Consider the following 24,331-nt stretch of genomic DNA (forward strand, 5'->3'; position numbering starts at 1 on the left):
GATGTTGCATTTTTATCGCTTCAACTGTGTGCATCTGTTAGACGCGTGTTTGATGCTTGTTGAATGGCGATGCACGGAAGATGCCTTTCGTTGAATACTCAGTGCAATGCAAAGAAACAAATTGCGACATATGACTAATTAGTAAATTCTCGCTAAGGCAATAAATAATAGTTGCTTCTCAAAATGATTCTTCAAAACCACGCAAGTCATTAAATCTTTTCAGGGTCCCCGGAACTTTTTACTAAAGAGTTATTTATGACATTTCGACGTATTCGCAAATAATATCCGAAATGATAAACGAACAAATTTAAAAAAAAATTACGTAGTCCTAGGTCCTAAGCGGTCGTGTCTCGGATACAACCCTTCATTTTTTTTTAAATTTACTATGGTTAATGGCACGACACCCGACACGGGCAAAAAGGAATTTCTTTTTTCAAACCCCCGCCATTTTGTCAAAAATATGTTTTTGACTTGTCCGAGGTTCATAACTGTTGTAACTGTTCTATTTTTTATATTTTCCCCGTTTAGTTCTTATTGTATTGCCAAAAAACGAATACACAAATGATAAAATGATGAATGGTAAAAATATTATTTGTTCTGTTTCTTCAGAGCTCGCAAAAACGTGCAAAATTCGTGCATCTGCACTAGAATTCACATTATATTCGAATCCCCTTCACGTTTTTTGACAGCAAAACTCCAAGTTGAATATAGCGTCTATTATTGACACATAGCTGCCTTTTAACTAGAGATGAAACGAATAGTAGTTTGGCCGGATACCGGATATCCGGTAAGTTACGAAACTGAATCAAACCTCATACGCGAAAATTACGACACCTTCAAGGAGCGTTCTACGTTCTAAGTGGCAAATCAAAATAGTCAGTTCAGGAATAATTCAGACAAAAATATCTCGGTATTGAAAGGTCCTACAGGAACGTTATAGGAAAAATTACTTTCCAGGCAACCCAATAAAAACAATAAAAAATATACAAAGTTTGAATAAAATCGGAGCACTTTGTTTCCGATAGTTCTTTTTTTTTTACGATATTGCTGTATAACAAAACTGTGGAAAGCAACACCCTGTATTACGAAAATGTAGCTACCGGAGGTAATGATACACAACATTTTCACTGCCATAAGATGTACACTTTGCATACATTGGGGAGTTTTGTACTACTCTGTGTGTACCTCTGTGCGATATTATTAACAGCATCACGAACCAAACTCAGCTGCTCGATCAGCCATGTGTTGAGTAAGTCTTCGAACAACCCCGGTAAAATACAATCTTTAAAAATACCAAGACCCCTTTCTCGAGATACAAAACCATTCAATATTTGGAAACGGTTCAGTATCGACTGTGTTTCGTCTAACTTGGAGTTGGATTGCTCTTCGAGAGCGCAGTATATTCTTCCATTGCAAATTATTCAAATTAGTACCGTTTTGTCTCAAATTCCGAACATCTAAGCTTTGATGGTCATTAAACAATGTCTCATTGCTCAAAATGGTATTCTTTCGCAAAATTATATTGATTTTTGTGTACAATAGAGCCTTCTTGTTCATTTGACTACAATAAAATTGATTTACAAATACATATTCATGGTGAAAAACTAAAAAAAAAAGTTTAACCACTTTTGTCTCAAACTCCGAACACCATTTTTGTCACTGACTCATATTCCGAAAACTTTTGTCTCAAATTCCGAACATCAAAAATGTATTTTTTTCAAATTATAACTTTAGAACCACTAGACCGATTCACATGATCGATATATCAAATTAAAGTCAATCAGCTAGTCTTTTTTGGAAAAATGCTATACTCGCAAAAAATGGATATTGCTTTCGTAAAATCCATTAATTTTCGTCCCGTATTTGTTCGTTGTTGTTTACATGGTTTCGGTATCAAGGGCGCTATATCGGTATCAAGACCTGTAAATGATGTTAAAATGAAGTCTATACCTAGAAGAATGTCAAGGTTTTGGTGATGATTGGGGTCTTCGTAGCCACTTGGTTACGCGTTCGCTTACTAAGCGATCCATCGTAAGTTCAAACTCAGGGCCATCAATTGACCATCTTTATGTTGTAATTGAATAACTACGTCCACGCAACCATCATCAGCGATGAAGATCGATCCACGGAGAAACAAAGATCGATTCATCCATACAACTGCTCTGCTCTGCAAGAAACATCGGGCTGCTGTTCTATAAATAATCCAACAATGATCAATATCAACTGTCTCCGCTGTCCGGTCTGCTGAACAATGGAAGAACAGAAAGAATACCCTTGGCTACTACTGTGTAATTTACCATAATGTAATGGAACAGAAAACCTAACGCCTAAATGCCTACTACTACTTTGTAATTGACAATTTATAGAAACATAAACATACGTACATGTACACGATTAAAACCCGGCTCTGTTACAGCATAAATGCTAATGAGCCTAATAAATAAAAAAATGGGATAAAAAAGGTTTTGATTATTAAATATTTATATTTATTATTATAACATTAAAGTTCAGTAAATTCACACTGAAAAATGAGTGTTCGCAATTTGAATCATGCATAGAAACTTGATTCATATTCCGAACACTAATTTTAATGAAAATTTCTGCATCAGATATCGTTTTTTCATCCATTTATTGTAGATTCGTACAAATTCTAGCACTTAACATGAACACAATAAACAAAATAGTGGAATAAACTACAAAAACAAAAAAAAATAGCCATGCTTTTGTTTTTAACAAAAATTTCTAACGCAAACATTTAATCATTGGTTTTAACTGTCACTTTTTTGCAAATGCTCAATATGATAAATTAAAGGCTGTATCGATACCTGTAAATGATGTTAAAATGGAGGCTATAATTCAAAGAATTTCAGGCTTTTGATTATGCAATTATTTTTAACATTAAAGTTCAGTAAATTTACGTTTGAAAATGAAGTGTTCGGAATTTGAAACATGCGTAGAAATTTGATACATATTCCGAACACTACTTCAATATTAACTTTAATGAAGATTTCTGCAGAAAATATCATTTTTTTCACCCAGTTCTTGTAGGTTCTTACATTTTCTAGCACTTAACATGAAAAAAGCAATCAAAATAGTTGAAACAACTACAAAAACTGAAAACAGAACGATGCTTGATTTTTATGGAATTTGCTAACGCAAACATTTTATCATTGGTTTTGGCTGTCACATTTTTGCAAATGTCTAATATTATAAATTATAGACTGTATCGATACCTGTAAATGATTTTAAAATGGAGCCTGTACCTCAAAGAATGTCTGTGTTCTCATTATTCAATTATTTATGACATAAAAGTTTAGTAAATCTATATATATATATATATGTATATATATATATATATATATATATATATATATATATATACGTTACACCACAACCGACCGACCAAGGCGTCCCAGAAGTCAAGACGTCAGCAAAAGCCCAGCCGAGACCCATAGCAACAGACAGAGGCGTCAAAGTTACACCGCGCGTGTAAACCAACATTTGCCGACGCCGCGGAAATCAATCGAACGACGCGAACAAAGGTTCGATCAGGTTCGAACCACCGACGGAAATAATGAGATCAGCAGATGTAGTCTATTTAAGCCTTGTAATACGATTATAGAATTTAGTCTTGAGCGTAGCCGAGTTGAATACGGGCATAAAGGTTTATGAACCGAATGTAAAGTGTTATAAACGAATAAAAAGGGTAATTAGAAATTAAATAAAAGTTTTTTTTTAAACCGCGAGTTAAGTCACGGCATAATTGGCGCAGTCATTGGCCAAGTGGTACAACGAAGTGAGTAGTGTTTATAGAGCGGATATCTGGAAGCACCGCCACCGAGTTAAAGAGGAGAAGTTTACATCTACTGAAGAAACCAAACGAACAAGCGAGAGGACCCCCTGAGCGAAAATCAAGGACTCGCTGCCGTTAGGAAAACTAATCCCGCCACCTGGAACGAACGATCTACGAGGAAACCGATTCAACCTACCCAGACTCCAGGAGATGAAAGCAGTAATCTTCCTGTAAGTAAACACGAACAATTATCTAAACCTAACACAACAAAATACTAATTCAGAAGTGCGAGCCCCCACCAGTGGTAAGCGGACACTTGATATATCACAAAGTGAATAACTAATTCATTAACAAGTGAAGTGTAGAACAACACATTTTCTCGCGCGTATAAAGTACGTAAGATTTTTTTTTAAAAAAAAAAAAAAAAAAAAAAAGAACAAACTCTTTTGAAAAAACAAATTTATTAAAATGGCCGAGCGGGAGCAAATGATTTCTCCGGAACTTCTGGCCCCGGAATTGGATGATCATGCACCAATTCCGCAACAAGAAATAACAATTCAAGGGTTACTCCAACACATAAGGAGCCTAACTCACAATCAGAACGAACTGATTGGGCAATTGAGAACACTTAAAGCAAAAGCGGAGGATCCGTTTATGCAGTTTAGAACTCCGGATCCTATTAAGAATTTACCAACATTCTCCGGAAACAAACGGGAAACAAACGCATGGCTTGAAGACGCCGAAAACACCCTGCATCTTTTTGAAAGATACAGAGATGATCCGGTCTACAGCCAATTGGTCAGAGCGGTAAAGAATAAAATCGTGGGAGAGGCCAAAGAAATTTTGATTGCTGCCGGCAACCCGAACAGTTGGGCAGAAATCAAAGAAATTATTCTAAATTCATACGGCGATAGGAGAGATTTGACATCTCATATCCAATCGTTGTTTTATATAAACCAAGGAAAAAAATCCATCACTGAATACTACAACCGAATCAAAACCATAGACACTGCTATTAAATCCACAGCAGCGACAATGGATGATTATAACAACTCTACAAGAGCAATAAATAATCTAGTGAGCCTTATGACTCTCACTAGATTCATAGATGGGCTCACAGAGGAATTGTCTATGCACGTGCGAAGCTACAGACCTAAAAGTCTGGAGGAAGCGTATGCAATCACCATACAATATGCCAACGCTGCATATAGGCAGAAGTTAAACCAAAAACCATCTGACACAAATAAAAATATCAGATCCAACAATAGTAACGGTTCACATAATTCGAAACCGTCTCCCAACCCCAATAGTAATGGCAATCACTTTAACGCGAAGCCATCCACCTCAAATTCTAACAATAACTTGCATAATCAAAAACCATACGGGTCTGCGAAATTCAAAGCTAGAGCTCCACCGCCAGATGACGATGTCTCGATGAGGACAGCGAAATCGCGGGCAGAGGTTAACAGCCACGAAACAGCAGAACACAGCAAAAATCATCAAACAGAACCTGACACTTCGGAACAGCTGGACGAATCCGTCCTCGATTCGGAAGATGACGATTATTTCGTCAACGATGAACTAAATTTTCACGTGGCCGAGGCGCTACAAAAAGAAAAATAATGAACGATAATAACTTTATTCCCTACATCACCATTGCAACATCCAAAGGCGAGATGAAATTTTTGATCGACACAGGAGCGAACAAAAATTACATATCACCCGAGCATGTAAACATAGAAAACTGCAAAACAGAACCGATTTCAAAAGTAACCAACATTAAGGGAACCTTTACAATCGATAAATCCGCTTCCTTCGACCCATTTCTTATAAATAAAAAACTGAAATTTTTCATTTTCAAATTTCATAAATTTTTCGATGGACTCATCGGATACGAGTCATTGAGAAATTTAAATGCTAAAATCGACGTCAGTAAAAATACATTGAGGATCGGGAGAAAAACTTTCGCAATGAAAAAGAGATTTCCCGAGAAACATAAAATCAATTTAAATGAACAAGAATATCAGTTCATAAAATTGAAAACCAAGAAAAATGGAGATTTTCTTATAGAGGAAGAAAAGCCTCACGGAAAATTTTCTATCTTGCCAGGCCTCTACAGAAGTGCTAATAACACAGCCTTTGTAGCAGTGCAAAATTATACAAAAAAATCGATGGAAATCAATTCGAACGAGATCAAGCTTTGCAATGACTTGGATACAGAGGTTGACCCATTCGAGCTGACAGAGCTACCGAAAAAGGTTGACTCTGAAAATTACACCATAAGAGACGATCATATGAATGAGGAGGAGAAATATACCCTCAGGAAATTGATCAGGAAATACAACGACGTTTTATATGTGGAAAGTGATAAGTTATCATTCACCCATAAAATTAAACATAAAATACGCACCGTGGACAGTATTCCGATACACTCCAAATCGTATAAGTACCCCTACGTGTACGAAAGCGAGGTGCAGGAGCAAGTTAAAAAGATGCTGAAAGACGGAATCATAAAAGAGTCAATCTCGCCTTACACGTCACCTGTGTGGGTGGTTCCTAAAAAGTCCGATGCATCTGGACGAAAAAAATTCCGTTTAGTGATCGATTACCGAAAACTAAACGAGAAAACAATTAATGACAAATACCCTATACCAGAAATTACGGATATTCTGGATAAATTAGGAAAGGCGAAATATTTTTCAACAATCGATTTAGTTTCTGACTTCCACCAAATTCAATTAGCGGAGGAAGATACAGAAAAAACTGCTTTTTCCGTAAACGGTGGCAAATATGAGTTTACTCGTATGCCATTTGGCTTGAAGAATGCCCCAGCGACTTTTCAAAGAGTCATGGATTGCATTCTGAGAGATTTAGTAGGAGTATGTTGTTTCGTCTATATGGACGATATCATCATCTTCTCCAGCTCGCTTCAAGAGCACTTGAAAAATTTGTCGCAAGTCTTCGCAAAATTGAAAGAAGCAAGACTAAAAATTCAGCTGGACAAATGCGAGTTCTTTAGGAAAGAAACGCAATTTTTAGGTCATACAGTCTCTGAAGAGGGAGTACGACCAAACAGCGACAAAATTGATGCAATAAGGCAATGGCCAATACCTAAAAGCGAAAAAGAAGTGAGACAATTCCTAGGAATGCTTGGCTACTACAGGCGATTTATTAAGGATTTCGCAAAAATTGTAAAGCCGTTAACAGCACTTCTCCGAAAGGATATTGAATTCGAAATTACACCAGAAGTAGTAACATGCTTCGAAAAGTGTAAGCAACTTCTGACGATCGACCCGGTATTAATTTACCCTGATTTTAGCAAAGAATTTTCACTAACAACGGATGCGAGTGACCACGCTATTGGTGCAGTGTTGTCACAAGGGCCAGCAGGTAACGACCGACCCATCGCATACGCCTCACGTACTTTGAATAAAACGGAAGAACGATATTCCACTACCGAAAAGGAGTTTCTCGCGATAGTATGGGCAGTGAAACATTTCAGACCATACCTCTATGGTAGAAAGTTTAAAATGTTCACCGACCACCAACCACTAACATTTTCTTTCACGAACGCTAACCACAGAATAATTAGAGGAAAGCTGGCTTTAGAGGAATTCGATTACGAACTAATCTACAAACCGGGAAAACAAAACGTTGTCGCCGACGCGCTGTCGCGCGTAAACATAGAAAAACACCTGAACGCACACTCGCAATCATCGCTTTCCCTAAATGTTGAACCTTCTGAGCGAGGAAACGAACCTTCAGACGACGAAAGTGACGGAACGACAGTACACTCAGCGGATACGAGTGATGACTACTTTATTCGGTATACTGAGAGACCTATCAACGTTTTTCGGACACAAGTCATATTCAAAATAGGAAATGTAGAACTTGCAGCCTACGAACAAATTTTTCCAAAATATCACAGACACACAATAGTAAAAAGAACATACACCGAAGAAGACATAGTTGAAACGTTGAAACGGACCCTGAATCCGAAGGGTTTGAGTTGTATAAAAGTACCTATCTCATTAGCACAACTAGTGCAGGAGACGTATAAAAAACATTTTTCCTCAAATATTATTTACAAAGTATTTATTTCAGAGACCATGTTGGAGGACATCAGAATGGAAGTCGAGCAAGACGAGATCATAAGAAGAATTCACCAATACGGACACAGAGGAATCAAAGAAAACCGGAACCAGATTCTACAAACACACTTTTTCCCGCAACTCGATCGAAAGGTCAAAATTTATGTCGATTCCTGTGATATTTGCAAAAAAGCCAAATATGACAGAAATCCACCCAAACTAATTAGAAAAAGCACATTTGGACAGAAACCTTTCGACAGAGTCCACATTGACATTTTCTTCCTAAAAGGTCAAAAGTGGCTCACCATAGTTGATTCATTTTCAAAATTTGCAAACGCGATTCCATTAAGCACAAGAACAATAGTTGATATCAAAACCGCAATAACCGAACACATTCGAAATTTTGGAAGACCTCAAACTATAGTGAGTGACCAAGAGCCATCTTTCAGGTCCATAGACTTTATGGGATTCCTAAATGATCTCAATATAGAGATACACCTCGCAAGTGGATCCAATTCAAATGGTATCGTGGAACGTTTCCACTCCACTTTAATTGAAACCTTCCGCACAAACAAAGCAAAATTTAAAGATTTAACATTAAACGAGCAAGTAAATATCGCCATCGACATTTACAATAATAGTTTCCACTCAGTAATAAAAACCCAACCGCGAAATTTGATTTTTAATAACTCTGGATCTACGAATATGGAAGAAATATCTGAAAAATCTAAAAACCTGCAATCTGCAGTTAAAATCGAACTAAATAGACGAAAAGATAAATACGAACAACAAAATATGAATAACGAAAAACCTGAAGATCTTCAACCAGGCGAAATTAAATACATAAAAAACTCTCAACGTTTAACAAAGGACAAAGATCCGTTTAAAATAACAACGATTAAACACAACAACGAACTAACATTTGAAGACGTCAATAATATTAAAATCCACAAAAATAGAATAAAGAAATAACCGATAAATCAATTATTTAACTCTCGTTGCAGATTTTCATGCATCGTCATAATAAATTGCACAAAACTTAAAGATCTATCTCACAACAATGGTATAATTGCCATAAAATTAAAACAAGTCAGGATTAGGATAGGATTCGAGAGAATTATCCAAAAGATTAATATCCACTCTATCGAACATAATATCAATTACATTGAAAAAATCGCAGGAAATATTAAAGTTATAGACCACTTAAGAAGTACTTTAGATTTCAAAATACAAAACTCAAAAGGTAAATTGATGAGCTTGTATTCCCACAGAAGTAAAAGAGCATTAGTAAACGCATTAGGAACAGCAATAAAATTAATAGCAGGAAACCCTGATAATGACGATTTAGAAATTATAAACCATAGTTTGGGAACTTTAGAGAAACAGGAAAATTTACTATCGAAATCTATATCAAGACAAATAATCATTAACGATAAAATACAAAACAAAATTAATAACATAACAGACGTACTCAAAAAGATCAATAAACAGATTGTGGAACAGAGGAACAATTCTTTGGTAACCAGAGCAGATTTGGAATATATCAACATGATTGTAAACCTTGACTCTATAATTCAGATTCTCGGAAATATTGAAGAACAAATCGAGTTTGCTAAACTCAACATTTTAAACAGAAATTTATTTTCATTTGAAGAGAAGAAGTACATTTTCAACAGACTCAATGCTCAAAAGCTAAAGCTAGACTATTTAGATCAAATATTCCAGTACAGCTCAGGAAGCGTTATTGTAAGCCAAGGTGAAATTATAATACTGGTGAAAATACCCATCCTCGGGGACAACGAGTTCGACCTGATCAACATTCAGACGCTCAACATAAACAGTACACGAATCAGCACAGACGTAAAACTGGTGGCAAAGCATGGAGACATCATTTACAGACAAAGCGAACTTTGCGACATTTGCGAAGCTACAACCCTTCTCGAAGATGATTGCATCTATAACCTTCTGAATCACCAAACACCAAAATGTATCATAAAACCCGTCAGACAACCCATCCGTGTCGAAGAAATTAAGAAAGGAGTCATACTTGTTGACACAAACAAAAATGTATTGATCTCTGATTCATGCAACAATTCCAGACTGATCAACACCCCGACAATCATCGAAACAAACAACTGTACAATCAAAGTGATGAACATCACCTTCAATAACCAAGTAACTTTTGGAAATAGTGAAGAATACCTTCTCCCAATATACGGAAATAAGTTGATACAATTAAACTATACAGAGGAGAATAATGAAATCAACCACCTCAAATTGGAAAACCTTAACAGTCTGCAGGACATAAAGTTAGACCTGCATCGTTCAAAAAGGACAACAACCATCGGAGGAGGAGTCCTCCTCATGCTAATCATTATCTGTTCTTTTACCATTTATATCATCGACAGAAGATTCAAAGCGAAGGAAAGAGCAACTCTGGAAATTCGAAGCCATGTTGGAACCACCACGGAACTTAAACAAACCATTGGAAAAGGAGAATTTGGACCATTACCGAGTCTCGTCCTTTTCGAAAGATCGTCCGAGGACGGACGAGAATCTAAGGGGGGAGGCGTTACACCACAACCGACCGACCAAGGCGTCCCAGAAGTCAAGACGTCAGCAAAAGCCCAGCCGAGACCCATAGCAACAGACAGAGGCGTCAAAGTTACACCGCGCGTGTAAACCAACATTTGCCGACGCCGCGGAAATCAATCGAACGACGCGAACAAAGGTTCGATCAGGTTCGAACCACCGACGGAAATAATGAGATCAGCAGATGTAGTCTATTTAAGCCTTGTAATACGATTATAGAATTTAGTCTTGAGCGTAGCCGAGTTGAATACGGGCATAAAGGTTTATGAACCGAATGTAAAGTGTTATAAACGAATAAAAAGGGTAATTAGAAATTAAATAAAAGTTTTTTTTTAAACCGCGAGTTAAGTCACGGCATAATTTATATATATATATATATATATATATATATATATATATATATATATATATATATATATATATATATATATATATATATATATATATATATATATATATATATATATATATATATATATATATATATATATATATATATATATATATATATATATATATATATATATATATATATATACATATAAATGGATTTCTGTCTGTCTGTCTGTCTGTCTGATTCTTATGGACTCGGAAACTACTGAACCGATCAACATGAAAATTGGTATGTAGGGGTTTTTGGGCCCGGGGAAGGTTTTCGTGATAGTTTGGCACCCCTCCCGCCTCTCTAAGGGGGGGCTGTCATACAAATGAAACACAAATTTCTGCATTATTCGAGAATTATTCAAGCAAATGAAATCAAATTGGGCATATTGAGGTTTTAGGGTGCAATAAATGTTTCCATGGTGGTTGAACTCTCCACCCCCTTCTGTAAGGGGGGTGCGGGGGAGGGGGGGGTCGCTGTCATACAAATGAAACACAAATTTCTGCATAACTCGAGAACTAATCAAGCAAATGGAACCAAATTAGACATATTGAGATTTTAGGATGCAATAAATGTTTCTATGGTAGTTAGACTCTCCACCCCCCTCTCTAAGGGGGGGCTACCATACAAATGAAACACAAATTTCTGAATTACTCGAGAATTAATCAAGCAAACGAAACCAAATTTGGCATGTGGAGGTTGAAGGATGCAATAAATATTGAAAATTTTCGGAAAACTCTGATGGAAAAAGGGAAAATTCGGAAAATTAAATTCCCATATGTTCTACAATTACATAGTGACAAGTGCTGTTAATTCATTTGATGTTTGCGCTAGCGAAATTGATCTTTGTTCGAAACTGGAAATGGATTTTAATATGATGAAACGCACTCCTATATCTTCTTCTATCTATACAAAAAAAGGATCGCCAGATGTGTTGATAAGTGCAGAACTCGAGGAAGAAATTGTCCGATTTAGGGCTGTCTTTATTCTATCATATTTTCTGTATTAATCATTTATTCAATGTAACGGAGAAACATGTTGTTTGCAAGTGGTTGAAAAATCTCGAACGAGAATTGTGTCTGGAAATAATCTGATATAATAATGATGAGTTTTGTTAGAAATACTAGGAATTTTATAGTAAAAAGTAAATTCAACGGAGACGAATAGAAGATCAGTCAATGAACAGTTCTGCGATTGGGCCCATGAACTTGCTCGTAGTAACAAAACGTGAATTTTTGAAGGTATAGATAACAAAAAACTAATTTTTGGCGAGACGAAGTTTGCCGGGTCAGCTAGTTCATATTTAAAAATGAAGTGTTCGGAATTTGAGACTGTTCGGAATATGAGACAAAACGGTACCAGCTGACGATACAAATAGTGCAATTACTATTGACCACTCAATTCCAGCATATGTGTTATACGAGTTACAAGTGGTGTAAAAATTTAATCAAAATTACAATTAAATATAAATCCGAAATATCAGTCGGATGAATAGTGAAAGGGAGGAAATAAACAGAATAAACAAATGCATCTAATATAATGTTGTTACATACAGTTTTCTCTATAAAAAATAAAGACACTTTCATTAAATATACTATATTTCGTTGTTGGTTTTTGTTTCTCTTTGTTCGATCATTTTCGAGTGTTCTTAGGTCTAACGAAGGTAACTGTGACAATATAATTCGAATGAGGTGTTCCATTTGTGACGGATTGGGATATATCCTTGAGTGTATAATAATCGCTACCAAAGATATAACAAAAATTTCCCGCTCCTATGTCAACGCTGCGTTTCACCCGAACATCTCCATCTAATCGCAACGGGATTAATAAATACTTCTTCGTAAAAGTAACTGGTTCATCAATACTATCAATGTTTTCTCATGCACATTCGCTCCCGGCCTGAACGCCATGGTTCAAAAACTCACAGCGCCACATCGCGGTACTTCCGAAAGTCATCCGATTCGTTGCCGAGCGATTGACGACTGTTATTCGCGCTATTCACATAGCCATTGTTGTAACTATAACTAATGGTCGAATGGTTGGTATTGTAGGCTGCCCCATGTCCCCCTCCTGGATGATGATGCGAAGGTGGCGGAGGGTGATGATGCGGTGAACCGAAGTATCCCCCACCCCCGCCATGGGGGAAATGATTATGATGCATCTGATAAACATACGGATGTGGGTGGTAGGGGAAATATGAAGGAGGATACGCGCTGTATGCCGGATTGTACGCAATTACGTTCCACGGGTTTAGAGTGAAGTTTTTGAGCAAATTGTTGCCGTATCGATACTGGGCGTATTCATTCTTTTTGTATGGCAGTGGTGACTCCGAGAGGGTTATGTTACCCAAATTCTCCAACGATACACAATTTCGACCGAGAATTTTGTTGGGTTTCGTTGATTCGATCGTGTGGTAAATTGGATCGTTGCTCGCAGACGTAGGATCAGTATTCATCTCAATGATGCTATTGCTGTCCTTACTAGCTTTGCTGATCCCTTCGTTCAACTTGTTGTGTATCCTATTTTTCAGATTGTTGTTCAGCACACTATCCGTCTCGTCATTTCCCTTTTCTTTGGCATCTTTCTTCTCGTTCATGGTGAGAAACTTAGGAGGGAAAATAAATCGTAGATCCAACAGAGATTGGGTTTTCTTACACTTTGCCGCCATCGGTGGCGGAGGTGGTCCGATGTACTGCGAAGGATTCAGTCCGAATATACTCGCGTTGAACTCACTCTGCGATCCGTACAAGTTGTTGTAGGCCGTGTACTGCTGGACGATATCCAACGTATTGGTTTCGTGTGGAACATAACCCGGATTGTCGAAGCCAGTGGAAGGACGTCGGCTTGCATGGCTTCGTTTGCTGGCTCGCAACGAGCTCATTCCATTGGCGGCGTCAAACGGAGTGGAAGGCGTCGGTGTTGTCAACTGAAGCCTCGATGCAAGGGATTCGAGCTGTGATAGGACTTTCTTCTCCTGGCGCCATCTGTAAACAAACAAATACAAGAGTTATTTCGAAACTTGTGGATAACTTATAACAGTTGCTAGAGTGTCTACTGTTGATGAACACTTATTAGATGTAAAAAGAAGCCCTAGGTGTATCAATAATGTGTGTTTTTAAATGTGTCAAGATTAAAAGATGCATGCATAATGTTTGTTATTTTTCTCAAATTCTATAACCTTAATTGCACGTTCGCTATCGGAAATAGAAAATAAAGGGCAAGGTTGTCCAGTCACCAAACACACAGTAGCACTTCTAATAATACTGTATGGAGGCCAAAATTTTGCCCAATCTTGCCTCTTTTTGTTTGCTCATATATCTCAACATGGTTTTCGGTTTGGTAACAAAATCGTAACATTATTCAACCGATGCAAAATATACTGATGGGCATTCTCTGTTCCGCCATAAAATTCCGGATATCCCAATTTGTATTGCCAGTTATGCCGGAAAATGGATTGATTCACAATTATACAACAGATCAAAACCGATCGGACCCTGTTCGGTGACTGTTTTATATGCATGCGCGAAAAACCGCACGTTTTCAATCAGCAACATTCCTCACCTTAAGGCAGTCGGAATGACGCAAAGCAGTGCCAAACAATTGACTATTAAACGTACTAAATATCCTACTAATTCCGTTAGTCCATGCGCCGACTGGAGGCCCTAAAATGGAAACAAAGATAATATTACCACCGCCGCACAAATTCGACACCCTGTCTCACTTACCCAGTACTGGATAGTCATATACATAACTAGCGCCAATTCCGGCACCGAGAGCGCCCCAATGATAATCGACCAACTGAGTAAACCCCACGATATGCCCTGCAAATAAAAGCCGAGTAAAGGGTCACTCTGGAACAACACCACAATGAAACTCACCGTTGACAGCCCATGGATTAGAATGGCGGAGGACACGAAAAGGATGAAGTATTCCGCACACAGCAAATAGGACGGTATAGGCAGATTTCCTTTTGCCTCCAGGACCCACGAAACTTCGCAGGAAAATGCTATTAGGTACGTGATCTGTAGAGGAAAAAAAATATATACATGAGAGAATGCCATTCGAGCAAAAATAACGCAGCATCAATCAATATAAAAATCCCCTTTCTTTTTGTTGTCTCTCCGATCCCAAAATGAAAACAGCAATGAAATTTGGTGAAAGATAATTTTTGTGCGTAGGCGTGAGCGAAGGCATTCGTTAATTTGTTTTCGTTAACGCCTACTTGAACTAATTATCGTAACTGGAATCGAGATAAATATTCGGGTTATTTAATAATTTGGAAGAGATCTTTTTTGTAATGGTAAGAGTTAGGTAAGTGTTGAAAGAAGTTGTTTCTCCTCTATTGTACTTTCGCGGTTATGGTGTCATCAAATCGAAGTTTGGCAATGGAAGGGAAGTCGATTTTATTTTCGGCAAGCTTCCATTCATCTGAGCAGTGAGCAGGAAACGAATTTGGTTTGTCCCAAGTATTGTACGTAATGCAAAAAGCTTAATTGCTTTGGAATATAGATGATGGAAATTTTCGACGAAGCTTGAATTAGTAAGCTAAACTCAGTGATTATACCCAGGGGTCCACAGAGAAGAAGAAATTAACATTTTAAAGTGAAACGAACAGTACTTTAAGCTCTTGAGCTTGCACATACAGTCACAGCTCTCTATAATGACAATCTTTATAGCGACATATCTCTCTATAACGCCATGTCCGAAAGCCGCTTTAAAATCGCATAGAAATTATTTTCTTTATTGAGACATTTCTCTATAACGACCTTTCCCTATAACCATTATCGCTTCTATTTACTTAAACATTAACATTCTCTATTGCGACAATTTCACATTCCACTCCACTCATAGTGTGGGTGTATGTCAATGTCAGTGCCTACGAACGTAATTAGCCTATGTTGTGTATTATAAGGTATAATCAACTGTGAATATCTGTTCACGCCCAACTGATTAAAAATTTCGGATACTAACAAAAACAGAAATTGAAACCATAAAAATTAGGGAAAGTTCATAGAAACAAATTAATCGAAGAAATGTACAAAAATTCCGTCCTAGAGCAAAAGAAAAAAATTGCATTAAATTTGCAATAAATTTAAAAATTAATGTATAGTTTGCTATATGGATAAAGCTTTTGATATCAAATTTAGGCAATAACTTAAAGTATCGTTTGTTTCACTTCGAAAACATTCACTGCCCAAAATGAGTTGAAATACACGAAAATCTTCAACGCTAAAAATAAATTGGGCATCATTCAAAGGTTCGAAAATGGTATTAAAAAGACAATATTGTCTAATGGATTCAATGTGCTGCACAATGCGAATTCATTCATCATCAAAAATGTGGACTAGAGTCGTGGAAAGGGTAAGAATATTGGCTTCAACGATGTTTGGTATAATAAATAAAATCAATAATTTATTAAATCAGGACCTGACGGAGCATTCAACAATGAAACTATAAGCCCACCCTCTCAAAACCAGCAAGCAAATGCTTTCCAGATTATCAAACATTGGCTTCAATGATGTTTGGTATATTTTGTCTGGCGATGAGATAAATAAAATCAATAATTTATTAAATCAGGACCTGACGGAGCATTCAACAATGAAACTATAAGCCCACCCTCTCAAAACCAGCAAGTAAATGCTTTCCAGATTATCTATGCTGGTTTATTAACAAAAAAAAACTTTTAACACGTTGAATGCCATGTCAGTCATCGGTGACTGACACCGAGCTTTCCGTTCAGGCCGTGTCAGTCACCGGTGACTGACAGTAGAAAATATTATAAAAAAGGTAAAAATTGATTTTTTTTACAGAAAACTTTAATGATTTTTATAAACACGTTGAGTGCCATGTCAGTCATCGGTGACTGACACCGAGCTTTCCGTTCAAGTCGTGTCAGTCACCGATGACTGACAGTATAAAATATGATAATAAAGATAAAAATTAATTTTTTTTTCAGAAATCTTGATGGGAAAGTCGCTCTAAATCCGCGTAGCACTCAACGTGTTAACAATTTACTATTTTTCTATCTTAGCAATTCCAAATCAAATCGCCCAAAAATAGTATCTTAGAAAGAGTTATAGAGTATTGATTTTGAAATGTGAAAAAAATATACACTGAGAAAAAAATTAGTACTTTATTTTTATTTACAAAAAAAAACTTTAATTTGCAATATCTAAAATATGTATTTTTCAATTATTTTAAAAAGTTTTCATATAAAAAAAATGTAGAAAATTTAAAACATGAGTCCAGATGGTAAAACTATTTTCGACAAACTTTGTGGAACATACAATTTTTATGAATTTCCGAAACTTCGAATTTTTGTATGTTAACAACCATTTTTACGTTAAACATCGTGGAATCGGACAGGGTTACTGAAGGAATTATTGAATGTTACTATTGACTGAAGTTGAAACGCTAGTTCTACATTAAAATTCTCGGTTCATAAATTTTCCTCGCGTTTTATACTAGTTTGACGGAGTTTTTCTCAACAAGTGACACGATTTTTTTGATGATTGCAACTATTGAGATCGATATCATCATCTAATTGATTTTGGTTCTCTCAAAATTTGATTGCTTCGTTCACTATATTGTGTTGACTTGGAGTCGTTCGCATAATCGTCTCTCAATTTACGATTCACAAATGTTTACGCGTTCTGGAAACTACAAAATATCACTCACGTGGACAGTGCAAACCATGAACAAAAAAAAAACACTGCTACCAGTAACTATGGACGAAAAAGCAGATGGTCCTGTAGAATCATTGGACAAGCTTTGGAACAGGATGGAGAAAATGTGAACTAGGCCAGTCAGTGGTTATTTTAACTGACGCGACTAATGAATACAAATCTGCCTCTTCATTCAACTGACTTCAATCCACACTTCCATTTCCCCTTGACACTAATTTTATACCCGCGTACGCAATCTTATTTTACGTCCATATAAAGAGGAACGACAACATGATTTCTGATGCTAAAAATAAGTTACCCCAGAAATGGACGGTTTATTGTCTACCCATCGTGAATTCAAACCAACAAACTTAGACATTTATCAAGTATGATATAAAGGTGCTAGCGTTAGTATTAGTAAATAGCGTGCAAAATAGCGCACACACACTACACGCCATTTTATACGTGTGGGTAATTTTAAATCTAGCTCACCTGTAGCGTATGTCAAACCACAAACCAGAGAAAGAGAGAAACGAATTCGTTTTGGGGGAAGTCACTTCAAAATGCAATGAGGACAATTTGACTGGGAAGAATGAAATGATATAGTCGAGTCGGTAGAGGGAGATAGCGACTAAACGCCCGACTGACTGTTTTGTCGTTTTGGCGGAGAAACTGCTTGAAGAAGCCAAAAGTCATTATTAACTGAATACGGATATTGTCAGTCAGATAGTCAGTTGACTATGACTATGCAGAGTCCTGATCTGAGATAAGACGACTACCTGATTTGGTCGGTTAGTTTTCGTGAAGAAGGAATGATTCGCGTTTTTCTGGTATGCCTTTCCAATCTTCGGAAGATTTCCAGATTTATTTCGTGAAGATTGCGAATAACCTCGGATATGACGTGGGAAATGTTCCGCTCATACTACTTGGGCTGAAAAGTCCCGGGATTTTTCAAAAGATGGCGCCACTAAAAAATGAACTAGATTCATTCCGAGAGGTTCATCTGTTACTAGCTTATGTTTGAAGTTTCATGACATTTCGTTTAAGTAGTAGTAATAGTTTAAGTAGTAGTAATAGTTTAAGTAGTAGTAATAGTTGTTTAAGTGTCACTACCTGAGCATTCGTATACAAAATGGAAAAGGAGGAATATCGTATTTTGATCAAACATTTATTGATGGGAAAATCTCTTGAACAATCAATGCAGTGGTTGATGGAATGTTATTTCACTTCTGCTCCTTCGAGAACAACAGTTTATCGGTGGTTTAGTGAATTTAAAATAATCCGTACAAGCACCGCAGATGCACCTCGCTCTGGAAGGCCATAAGAGGCTACGAACCCAGAAACCGTAGAACAAATATATTGATCGTAAAGTGAAGTTACGCGAGTTAGCTGAGGCCGTATGCATTTCAAAAGAACAAATGGAATTCATTTTACACAACATTTTGGACATGAAAAAGCTATCCGCGCGGTGGGTGCCGCGTTTGTTGACCGCCGATCGAAACCAGCGGCGCGTTGATAATACAACAGCCGGTTTGGCTTTGTTGAAGCGTAATCGCGTGGACACCTTTCGACGTTTCGTGACAATGGATGGAACGTGGATCCATTGCCTCTGAATCCAATAGGCCGTCTGCAGAGTGACTGACAAGGCACGAAAACCGGCCAAAGCTGCTAAAAAAACCAATGGTCGGCCGGGAAAGTTTTAGCATCCGTTTCTCGGGATGCGCATGGCATAACTCTCATCGATTACCTGCAGAAGGGAAAAACAATTACCGGAGAGTATTATGCAGCGTTGTTGAACAAACTGAACGACGAAACAAAGAAAAAACGGCCCCATGTGGCGAAAAAATAAATTGTGTACCATCACGACAACGCACCGTCGCGCAGTGGTCCCTGAGAAAATTTAGCCGGCCAAAACCAAAAAAAATGAAGTTGCACGAAAAAAAAAATCCTATAGTATATCCTATATTCTATGATGTTCAAGGCATCTAGGATCACGTGTTTCACCCCATTCCGCGCGCGCACCATTGCCCTGACGACGCGATAAGATACCAGTTTCGCATCCTCGCCGGCGCCACTATTTCGCGTGTGTTTTTCTAACATGTGTTTTGGTTTTTGAACGATTTTTTTTTTGTCTCATTATGTTTCTTGAAGCATTCTTAACGGAGAATTTGCCTTTGTTGTCAGTTTCAAAATTCGGTTGGTTCTGGTTCTGTTATTTGAAGTTGTGCCCTTTCCTTAATAATGTGAATATTTTTTTGTGGATATGGCCTCCCAGTTATGTAATAAGAATTTGTTCGATCATTTAAGAACAACTGGGCAGAATATAACAGCCTGAACTCCCGTGAGGAATTCTTTATACGACTTCGTTATAGGAAAAACAAATTCAACCAACATTTCGTCAACTTTGCAAGCGCTTCTACGAAAGAAAATTGGGAGATTTGTTAGTAAATTAGTAGAGAAATGGGGTTCTGCCAACAATATGGTGGACAGATTTTCAAATAAAAAAGTTGCATGGCTGTTGTTAGAATTTGTAATTCCTTCAGAAACTGGTAATTGTAGTATTTACTTATTATAAATGGTGCTTTAAAAATATTTTAAAGGTTACAATATTTTTTATGTTATTTAGGGACTGCGGCACCGAGTAGAGAAAATGGTTCATCTCTAGGAGGGAGGCCTGAAAAAAAATTACGAATATAAATTTTGAACTTTGCCCCATTGCCTCTCCCCTTTTTTGGTTTTTGTATGAAACAGAGTTGAAAAATGAACTCAGTGTATCAGATAACCCCAGTCTACCAAAAATTTAATTTTTAGCTCAAAAACCAGAGTTTTAAACTGCTTAAATTTTCTCAGAGACCACTGTGCGTCGCATAAGTCCTTAAAAGCGATGGCCAAGTTGGACCAATCACGATTGGTTGCTCACCCACCATGTTCTCCAGACTTGACCCCCAGTGACTACCATATGTTCCCAAACCTCAAGGGGTGGCTCCAGGGAAAAAGATTCACATCGAATGGGGAAGTCATCGCAGAAACTGAGGCATATTCCGAAGACTTAGACGTTTCGTACAACAGAAATGGGAATCGAAATGTTGGAAACCCGTGTTTTGCCCTCGAATGAAACTATGTTGAGAAACAAATACAGCTTTGTCCAGAAAACGATTGTTTTCATTAAAAATCCCGGCACGTTTCAGCCCATGTAGTATATGCTGAAAGATTAGCTAAACATCCCATCGTTGTTGGTTCTACACCTCCGATATCATTCCAGTTTCATTTGAAGTTTGCCCGTGACGACTTTTACAATCGTTATGTGTCTTATCGCAACCTCTCATGGGATTTTCAGTCAATATAAGAATTTTTATCAACGAAAACATGTCAATGGAGGCACGTAAACTCAAGACGCTTACAGCCAAACTTAAGAAAGCAGGGAAGCTGTTCCATGTTACTACAACGGATGATACAGTTCTGGAGAAGTCTAGTGTGGATGCTGCTGCAAAAGAAATAAATTCCATGGATCAACTGATGTGGAAATTAGCCTTTGCTTATTTTTTTCCTATTTCCTGCATTGACGTTCCATTTATCCGATCATAATAATCTTTGATTATTACACTCATAAAAGTCGAATGAAATTTAGCTATATCCAATAAGGTTTTGTATATTCCTCCAAAGTTTTTCCTTGACCCCATTCCTCATTTCTCCCTTCAATCATTTCCTCCAAACGTTATGCTGTCACCGTTTTGACTTGGATTGTTTTTGCCTTTATGATGCATGCTGTTGTTGCTATTGTTGTGTGAACTTTTTTCTTCTCGCTGCATAATGAATCAAACCACATACATTGATAAAACTATTAACTGATTATGTTGAACTAAATTTTTATATTGTGCATGTGAAGCCTCATTCAATGTTTAGCTCAAATCAGCATTAAAATCAGCATCACGATTTCCACTCATGGGTTGTATTGCTTCGCCGTTATTCAGTGATGTTTGGTGTTACCTAATGTAGAGAATGTTCCCGCAAATACGAGGTTCGAATGTATACCACAAGTAGTTATGAATTGTGCTTAACTTTATGTGGCAAATAAAAAATGGTGTGCTCGCAATTTGAGTGAAATTAGTGAAATGATCCTACTTGACAGTAAACTGGGTATAGTTTGTACTTCCTAAACATGGCTCTCTGAGTGTGTCCGATGACGTGATTGCTATTGAAGGTTTTTACATCATCAGGAATGACAGAATTTACAGCCCAGACGGCGGCTCTGTATTTACTACAAACAATGTTTGATTTGCAAAATTTATCTTATTCTGATTTCTCTGATGTAGTTGAAAATGTGAATTTCACCGAGTTTCTTTGTTTTTGTCTTTATTTAAGAGACTTTCAGCCGTAGGCTGGTTCGTCTCTGAGATCACCGAGTTTCTGTTTCTTGATGTTCAATTGAATAATAATGAATTTCTTCTTGGTAGTGTTTCCATCCCTCCCAGAAACGGATGCTCTGAAGCTTAATATATCTAAATTATGCAAATACTGTTTTGTAGCTGGAGACATTAATACTGATTTGACGTTCTCTTCACCTCGAGCGATGAAATCGGATAGCAATTTGAATTCTCTAGGAAAAGGTCCCTCATTCGCTAAGTCACTTATTCCCTCACTCACGCAATGATTCATCCATTTCCACTCACTACCACCTCCCCCCCCCCTTTTTTTTCACCAGAATATTTCGTTCTACAAAGAAAACGAAGATAAAAAAATAAAGGAATGGTCCGATTTGAGTCGTCTTTATTTTGTTGTATTCGAATGTATTCCAGGTAACGGAGAAACATGTTATTTGCAAGTGAATCAAGAATCTTGAGAGAAAATTGTGTCTGAAATTTATATTATAATAACGAGTTTTGGTAGTAGTAATAGGAAAATTACTTGATCAATTAATGGCGAGTTCTGCGATTGAATCCACGAACGTTCGCTAAGTGAGAATGTTCGAAAAAAAAGTCACAGGAGGGTTGTGCCCGAGACACGACCGCATAGTTGACGTAGGATTTCGTTAGGTTATATATTGATGTTGGATATGTTTGAAGAATTACATCGTTAAACTCTTTGATAATGATTTGGTGGCCCTGAAAAGGGCCGTTTTGTTTGGTTGTTGAATAATGTTTGTTCACTCCACCGGTGTTTACCGAGTGATGATGACAGAAAGATGGTAAACAGTCGTTGGATGGTGCGTATCAGATAAAAGATACCGAAGTGGAACGAGATATGATGAAAACCGCCCTCTGTGATCCTAGACGAGATACCTCCTGCGTTATGTATGGATGAAATAAAGAAAAAAAAAACCACCAATGTAATATAAGATAATAATCAATACCGAATATGCAGAGCATGTGGGAAATCACTTTTCCTAATATTTCTTCACTTTTCCAATTTTTCTCGCCGTATAAACTTTCCCTGGGTGAAAATAAGCACAACAAAACAGACAGCTTAAACCAAACTACCCGTTCTCGAGCGGGAACACTTCTTCTTGAATGGCGTTAACGTTCCCTGTGGAACTTTTGCCGTCTCAACGTATGCATTGACTAGCGTCATTTATTAATACTTAGTTGAGATTTCTTAAGCCAAATAACACGCCTTGAATGTATTCCGAGGGCAAGCTCTAGAATACGCGTGACCACAGTGCAAGTCGAAGGAAATTTCTTTGACGAAAAATCCTCCGGCCAGAACGGGAATCGAGCCCGAGCACCCGGCATGATAATGTGAGATGCTAACCAGTCGGCCACGGATGCACCCTCGAGCGGGAACACACCTTGGTTTTTATTTATGAAAATTAAAATAAATCGTTTCATATATCAAGTAATTTTTAACACAACTGCTACCATATACAATTTTACACTTACACTTGTGCTAAATTTTTCACAATATAAGATCGGTCATTGATATGAAATTTTACTAAGCAACCAACATGAAAGTTCCAAATTTAACTTTTATTTGCTAGAATTAATCGTATCACTCATCTTATTTGCAATATAAAAAGGCCCCCGACTTACATACATTGCAATGCCGAATTTCCCTGGGCACCTTGGTTTCGATGTCTCTGTTAAGGAACACATCTCGGTACGAGCAAAAGGTCCTCCTACTTTCATGTATTCGCAATGTCGATTTCCCCAGGCAGCTGTCTCTGTTAGGGGATACATTTCGGTGGGAACAAAACTCCTCCTACTTTCATGTATTCGCAATGTCGAATTCCGCAATGCAGTTTGATTTTGATGTCTTTGTTAGGGAATACATTTCGGTAGGAACAAAAGCACCCCCTACTTTCTTGTATTTGCAATGCCGATTTTCCCCAGGCAGCTTGGTTTTGATATCTCTGTTAGGGAACACATTTCGGTGAGAGCGAAAGCTCCCACTACTTTCATGTATTTGCAATGTCGATTTCCCACAGGAAGCTTGGTTTTGATGTCTCTGTTAGGGAACACATTTCAGTAGGAACAAAAGCTCCCCTACTTTCATGTATTTCAATGCCGATTTCCCCCAGGCAGCTTGATTTTGATGTCTCTGTTAGGGACCCGCCGCATGTTTCGTCATTTTCGACCAATCAAAAATGGGTTTTTCCGTTAGGATAGGGGTTGAGATTTTTCAATTGTTCGATAGTTAGTTTCATGACATATATTATTTTCTTCTATATAAAGATTGTTATGGAGTGCCGAAATCGATTGACGCAAAAATTTCATCAATCCATCATGAAATGACTGAGTAATAAACGTTTGAAATTGGACAATTTTCACGATGTGCTCGATTTTCGATTTTCAATTTGTACCCCAATATGTTC

The 24,331-nt window shown here is 37.4% G+C and overlaps 1 protein-coding gene across 12 annotated transcripts in view; it reads right to left on the reverse strand.

Moving 5' to 3' along the window:
* Positions 1–12,469: 12,469 nt before the first annotated feature.
* Positions 12,470–24,331, reverse strand: part of LOC129779497 (uncharacterized) — a 95,538-nt gene continuing 83,676 nt past the window's right edge. For all 12 annotated transcript variants that reach the window (XM_055786997.1, XM_055786995.1, XM_055786996.1 and 9 more), the window contains 4 exons: positions 14,737–14,880; positions 14,584–14,679; positions 14,420–14,520; positions 12,470–13,842 (listed from right to left, as the gene is read on the reverse strand). In XM_055786997.1, the coding sequence (XP_055642972.1) occupies positions 12,780–13,842; positions 14,420–14,520; positions 14,584–14,679; positions 14,737–14,880 (1,404 nt within the window). In that variant the 3' untranslated portion in view covers positions 12,470–12,779. The remainder of the gene's footprint in view (positions 13,843–14,419; positions 14,521–14,583; positions 14,680–14,736; positions 14,881–24,331) is intronic.

This window comes from Toxorhynchites rutilus, chromosome 3, assembly GCF_029784135.1.
Source record: "Toxorhynchites rutilus septentrionalis strain SRP chromosome 3, ASM2978413v1, whole genome shotgun sequence".
Lineage (NCBI taxonomy): Eukaryota > Metazoa > Arthropoda > Insecta > Diptera > Culicidae > Toxorhynchites > Toxorhynchites rutilus.